The 7,369-nt window shown below is 44.8% G+C and overlaps 1 protein-coding gene across 1 annotated transcript in view; it reads right to left on the reverse strand.

The window, feature by feature from the left end:
* Window positions 1–7,115, reverse strand: part of LOC311226704 (zinc finger protein RFP-like) — a gene marked incomplete at both ends in the record, with an annotated part of 31,083 nt that extends 23,968 nt beyond the window's left edge. The window contains one exon of the mRNA XM_084312116.1: window positions 7,044–7,115. Within this exon, the coding sequence (XP_084168242.1) occupies window positions 7,044–7,115 (72 nt within the window). The remainder of the gene's footprint in view (window positions 1–7,043) is intronic.
* Window positions 7,116–7,369: the final 254 nt, after the last annotated feature.

The raw sequence follows: 7,369 nt of genomic DNA on the forward strand, positions 1-7,369 counted from the left end.
ATTAAGAGCAAAGCGGAAAAACAGCCTTTTGGGTGCTCGAGTAAATAGAGTTATTGATAAATTAAAATGGAAAATGAGACTGATTAGAATAAGGATAGAGATGAGGATACATAGATAAGGTTTGATTAGGTGTGCGAGTTACTAAAATGGTTTGGAAGACTAACCAGGGTAAGTTGGGGCTATAGAGGGATGAAGTAACTGGGAAAATTGCATGGGTTAATCTAAACTAACAAAATTTATGGTTTTAGACAGGAAAAATGGAACATATAATATTAGACAGAGTTAGAAACAAAGGACTATTTATAGTAGTGATTACAATACTTGATCAAAGGGTGGTCAAAGTTGAATTAAGGAAAAAAAAAAAAAAAAAAAAAAAAAATATAAAACACGACAATTATTATTTCATTACTTATTTTATTTCTTTTTGGATTTCTAAGTTCTGTTTGATGGGTGTGTAGCATGTAGGCGCTCACAATTTTTTGTTTGTTAATTTGTTTGTTTTTGTTTGGTACTCTAATAGTTATAGGAACTGGCTGGCTGGGGGAGTTCTCTCGCCGGTCAGGGATAGCAGGTGGTGGTGACACAGCGAGACTGGTAGGAGGTCTGAGATAATGAGCTGGAAACTGGGAATGGACGGGAGCTGGTTCATGGTTTGTTTTCCGCTCATTAAGAGTCCAGATGTAGAATCTGGGCGGTTGTGTCACTTTTTGGGTTATGGTAAGGGTTGGGGGAACATTTCTCTGTCTGTAGGAAGCTCTGTAGGTTTTTGGTCGCAATTTGGCCAGTTAGTGTTCGTGTAGAGTGCAGACATGTGAATTTGATGATTGACTTATGGGAGGCTCTGCACCGGCTTGTTGAAAGCTGGCGGAGTGTGTGTGATGTGTGTTTAAAGGGACTGTGGTTTGTTGACCATGCACGTAGGTTCTGTTGGTGATTGGCCTCGTCTAGAGCTGACTGTCCGGACCGAGGAGCTGTCGGGAAACAAGGTATTTGAAAGTGAAATAATGGTTATTCCACTGTCAAGGGTGGAAGTGGTAGTTGTGTTGATCTTGAGATATTGCATATCTAGTAAAACAGTACAGCACAAAAAGAAATGAGACAAAGTTGATTTGATTGAATAAATAACTTAAGAAGCTGTGAAATACATAGATAAATAATTTGGAGAAAAATGTATTGTCAGAATGCAGAACAGTAGAGAATGTATCTGCGAAAATAAATGTTTCCAATCTATTGTGTGTTTTGTAAATAATAATCCAAAATGCAAAAAGGACAGAGGGAAAATCGTTTCCTTCTGTGGAGAATCGGAGCAGTACCGAGACCTGCATACAACGAAGAAGAGGCGGTGATTAGCACAAGATACAACAAGAAGAAAACGGTCAAAAACGAGTTAGCAGTAAAGGCCTTAGGAGGTTGGAATAGGGATAACTGACAGGGATGAAAGCGAAGGATAATTGAGGCCTCAGTGGTCTTTTCAAGGAGAAGAAATAATTTATGTTGCTTGTTTGAATTTCCCTCAAATGTTTAGAGAGTTAATCTTTTAGTGGTGTGATGTATTAATCTTTTCTTGCAGAGTCCATTACACAAAATAGACATTTAAGCTAATTACACGGATAAAAAATAGTCTAAACAACAAAGCTATTATTGAAAGAGTGTTTCTTGTAAAAACAGGAACAGCTTTCTTAGACTGGATGTCGTAATAATAACTGATAAATGTGTATAACTGTGCAAGAAGAAGAGGTAGGTGAAATGATGATTTTGTAACTGTACAGATGGAAAGGGGTTTTGTAGTTCGATTTGGGTCAATTTTGGATTTTTTTTGAAAATTTTAGAAAATATTAGCAAAAATTATGATTATGATTTTTAACATGTTTAATTTAGAAAATTAAGGTTGTATAGTGGGTTATTAAACCCCCTAAGGGTGGATTGTCGTATATTTCTAAATGAAAACATGAACATAGCCAACTGAAATGTACAAGGTAATGATTAGAAAGACAAAATGCTGATTGATAGAAGGGCCATTTAGATATCCCCATGTGAGTTATTTTTGTGACCCTAGGCTTGAGAGGGAGATCACCCTGCACTCAGCCAAATGGAGGACAATCTGGAGGGCAAAAGACTGTTTATGATGTTAATGCACATTCCACTGGTTGGTTAGCAGCTGTGGTTTAGGCCACCTCCAACTGACAAGAGAGGAAATCATTATCGTTGAAACAGGAACCAAACTCAGAATAACCGTTGAGATCAAAAAAGGTCATATTTACCCTAAGGAAGGAATTTCAGGTTACAACACGGCAGCTGCTGACGAAGACCCAGAGGTCAGAAAGGTGACACAGACTATTTGGAAATCTCCCCTTACACAGTAGAAGGCCACCAGGTACACATTAACTCTAATAGTTAGACTAGACGGTTTTTAGACCTCAAGATTATAGAGAAAACTAATAAAGTTACATGTAGGCATAACTCTTAGAACAATTAGAATAACTTAGTCACAATAAAGAATAGAAACTCTTAAATACTAGAAGGTAAAACTATACAAATATTGGTCACATTATTTAATCAGTAAATAAAGTGTTCTATTAAAGGACGGATATATAGGGTTTGTTGTCTGGGCTGTCTGAAAGTAGTCTGGTTCTTATCTACACTAGGTAAACATTTTTGTCACAAGCATGATGATGTATTTCTCAGTGAAACGGATCCCCTCATCAAGTAAAGTGTCAGCAGATTCAAACTGTGAAAACCGTTGTCACCAGACCCAAACGGTTGTGTCAGCAGAAGAAATTGTGTAACGTGTTGTCACCAGACCCGCAGACAAGTTCCTGCTGGAATATGGCCAAATAAGGAAAGCGTATGGACGTGAATAGGCAGGCAGGGATGCTCTCTCTCTCTCTCTCCCCCTCTCTCTCTCTCTCTCTCTTCCTCTGATAAAAAGGGCTGATGGCAACACGAAGGAGACACGATTCACACCAGAAGGGACCTGGGGAAGCGCTGACACAGACCCGGAGACACACAGGGGACGGACCCCTGAGAGGCGAGCCACACAGAACTCGAGAGCCGAGCCTGAGACTCGCCAAGCCGGCTACTGAAGAGCCGATGACACAGAGAGCCATTTGAGACCAGATGACCGAGCCGAGGTTCATAGCAGACTCCGCCGATACGAAAAACGAGCGCTCTCTGCTGAGCACCGATACTCACGGAGACCAGGTTGCCTTGACAACCAGACCAGCAAACCACTAAGAGAGGACTCGTTGTTGCCATGGACAACCTGAGACAGCGAACAGCACCGAGAGACGATTAGATTGAATGAAAGAGACAATTAGATTGAACCAAAGAGACGATGTACTTGTTGATTCCTAAGCTGTGGTATTAATAAACACCGCAGTTGATTTTGACCACGTTGTCCGTCTCCCCTCACTTGAACCGAACATCTGAGAACTACCTAACCAATGCAGGAGAAGGGTGATAATAGAAAACTATACGATCATTTAGATAGAGATGAATGAAGCCAAGAAAGATACTTCAGGCGCTTAAAACAAAATTACAAACATCACAAAACAAACTGGTCAGACTACTACTTGACCTGAACCCCAGAACCCACCTCACCCCTGCCCACTTTGACAACCTAGGATGGCTTAGAGTAGACGACAGAGTACAGCAACTTGCAATGGGCCTGGTCTACAAGATACACTATACGACCGGGGTGCCCATGTACATGTCAAAATACTTCCCAAAGGTCAGTGAATACCACAACCACTACACCAGAGGAAGCTCAACAAATCATGTTAAACCCAGATTCGGCTCAAACAAGGGACTAAACACGTTTCGCAATTATGCCACAACAATGTGGAACGCCCTACCCAAAGCTGTAAAGGAATGTGAATCCCTGCCCACATTCAAAACCGCTCTTAAAGAGCACCTACGGGAGGCTGCAATTCGAAACTGGCCACCGTAAATGCCCAAAACCCCCACCACCTCCTAATAGACAGTCTCCTCCCCACCGCATGTATATATCCCCTCCCCGCCGTATGTATATTTCTCTCCCACCCACCCACCCCCTCCAAATGTACAGTCCCCTCCCCATCATATGTATATACTCTGTCAGGATCTAGGGGTAACAGTACTGTATATTTGAATACCGTTTATGTCACAAATGTATCAGTACTAAATACCTATATGTCCCTATGCCATAAATGTCATGTATGTTGTGTATGTCATAAATGTCTATATGAATTGAAAATGGGGGACCCTGATGGAAACAAGACTAACGTCTTTCTCAGGTCTGCATCCCCTTAACAATTGTATGTATTGAGCCGTACTGTATTGTACCCATTCTGCAATCTGTTAAATAAAGTTTTCATTCATTCATTCATCCAGAGTCATACAAAAACAAAGATACCAATTTCCTCTCTGTGCATTCAGTAGAAAGCTATCCGGCTGCAAGCTAGCCTAGCTTAGCACAAATTAATGGTAGTGGATACGGACCAGCTAGCCTAGCGCTGATGGCCAAAAACACCTTAAAAATGTCTTTTAAGCTAGGCTAGCTGATCCGTATCTGCTTCCATTCATTTGTGCCAAGCTAGGCCAGCCTCTTAGCATGCGCCGACCCGCATATGGGACGTTTTTAGGACGATTTGCCCACCGGCACTTTGGTGACCCCTAGTGGCTCGGTTGTGCATATTTTGTAATACAATATATATATCGAATTGAAGGCTTATTTGTTGCCTGTCGATAGCGATGAAATCTGACTAAATCCGTTCAGAGGTTCTCGAGTTACATGCCGGTATTTGAGGCTTGTGCACAGTATTGCGCAAAATACCACTCTCGACTCTTGGCGCAGTAGCTCCGTCAATCTAGATCCGATCTCGAAAATTATTGTGGATTGTTGTAGCCAATGAGTGTGGCTTTCCAATGAAACACCACGTGGGGATGTATGAATCAAAATCATGAATGTATGTGTAGCAGGGTGGATTATCCCTGCTTCGTGGGAACGGGTGTGCACAGCCACTGGGTAGCGAGACACAGTAGAGCTCTGTCTGACTGCACCTTCGTCTTTGGGTCTGGAGCGTCAACTGGAGGCTGGCAGTGGGAGTGGATGGGGCCCGGGATTTACCAACCTGGTCTGGTACTCTGGTCTTCCTCTCCCTTCCAGGGCGGTCAGCAGTACTCCCCAACTCGCTCTCACTTCCCCCAATTACTCCTTTAACCCTCCCACACCTAGTGACTGAATTGTAAATAAATTGAATTGTAAATAGTTCCCCCCGCAAGCAGTACCCTCCCTCAGTGACATTAGAAACCTTACAGTAAAAAGGGAAGAGTTGGATAGGAAGGGGTTAATGGTATTAATGTTACCCACACCAAAACAGTTGTTTATAGGCTCAGGAAGGGACACGCACACAGAACTCCCACTAATTCTTTATAGTTAATTGTACTGTTCAGTTACAAAGATTTAATGGCAATGGTTTAAATAGAATGGAATCTTACCATTACCCAAGTTGTAACTCAATACCTTCTAGACACTTATATAATACACCAATGTGCTTGACTCATCACCCACGTCTGGGTTAGTACCAGGGATAATACCCCTCTCAGGCTTTAATTATATGGTAAGGATAGTACCTCTCTAAGGCTTTACTTATGATACCACTGGTCAATAACCTTCCCGCAGGGGAAGGGTTAATTAGATGGGAAATTATTATTAAAGAACAAACATGTTATCACACTCAAAGGAAATGAAAAAGGTGGGCCCACTTTACCAAAACAAAAGTCCTATACTAATGCCGGCATGTAATGTTTATGGGGTACCCCTATGAACTGTAGTTAGCAACGTTAGCTTCACCCGTAGGCCGCATCACACTGTGTACTGTGCAATAAGATCCTGAGCACCGAAGCTCTAATGTACTCAACCAAGATGGTGGCCTCGCCGCACCACCACTGTCCGGGTGATAAGATGGCGTTGAACGCTCTCGTTGCGGGCGCTAGCAAGCGGGGCTGGAGCAGAGGGAGCAGTAGCGGGCTGAGAGCGCGTGCTGGGTGATGGCGACCTCTGCTGGACGGGACAAACTCCCGTGCTGGGCTGAAGACAGCCGGTGCAGAGCAGATGCCGAACGCCGGCGAAGACAGGCGGTTGACGGCCGGTGCTGGGTCGACGCGCGACAATAATCTGGCCCTACCTTAACTGAAGCTACTCTGTGGGTCCCAGACAGCCCTCCTGCTAGCCGCAACATACAATGACGCAGGGTGCCTCTAAACACCGGTCCTCTTCAAGCCACGCTGGCTGGGCACCTCACTGGAGGGGATATCTTTAACATAAGCCAACACTTGGCTATACCGCTTGTCTTCTAGAATAACTCGTAGTATCACTAGGGTTGTTTAGTGGGGACATGCAACACGCTACTACGCTTATATTTCTGATATAACCCGTAATATACTCAAGTTCAATACGTTCACCCGTGTGGTCCACAACGGGGCTCAACGACACACGTCCTTCTCGGTTCACGTTCAACGCCAAAGAGGCTGGCCCTCCTCACTTCCGTTCCTGTTGACTTGCTTCCTTCTCCGTCTCTCTCGTACGCTCCGCCTGCCACTGCCGCCCCCTGCTGGTACCGCCAACTAGCCCCACAGGAAGCACTGGGTGGATAGAATATGATCCAGTTTACTGTTTATAATCCATATTCCAGCCGGTAAGAGAAGGAGAAACCCGCGTCATTGTTCGAGGGAATATCAATGGAAACTAGTTAATATGTCTTGGTGCACCAAGGGGAGATAAAAGGCAAGTCAGCACATTTCCCCCCACTTTGAACTTGCTAAGTCCTCTGTAAGTTTATTCAATGAAACACCAACCAACGCATGCATGAAAACGGTCCTGAGACCAACAGTTTCACCCATAGATCGACAGTCACACATTATGCCAACAGTTTCACACACTCCTTCATGAATTGGAAACACTGTTCAACAAACACACTCTTGAGCACGTAGTCCTGGCGATACAGAGCGGGTAGCCGACCTCTGGTGCTCCTCTGGGGCCGGGTGGGTTCCACTTCCCCCACCTCCGACTCCATGTCGGATTCTTCAGTGCCCGTCGGCGGGTCATCGACCACAGCCTCGCCCTCTGGGGCCATCGGTGGACCGCCAGCGGCCTCCTCTTCGACTCCGTCTCCGCCGTCCTCCCCATCCTCTCCCGAGGGGGTCGACTCCACCTCTGACTCGGCGTCCGCTGCCTCTTCAGGGGCGTCCCGCAAGGGCCTGGGGTGGTTACACGCCCTAGGATGCGGTTCCCGACGGCACTCGAAAGCATCTCCGATGTCTGATTCGGACGAGCTACGCGGTGCCACAGGGATCTGTCGAGGGGCCCTCGCCCGCACTTTCGGGTCGG

The sequence above is a fragment of the Notolepis coatsorum genome (assembly GCF_963971535.1).
Source record: "Notolepis coatsorum genome assembly, chromosome: 4".
Classification (NCBI taxonomy): Eukaryota; Metazoa; Chordata; class Actinopteri; order Aulopiformes; family Paralepididae; genus Notolepis; species Notolepis coatsorum.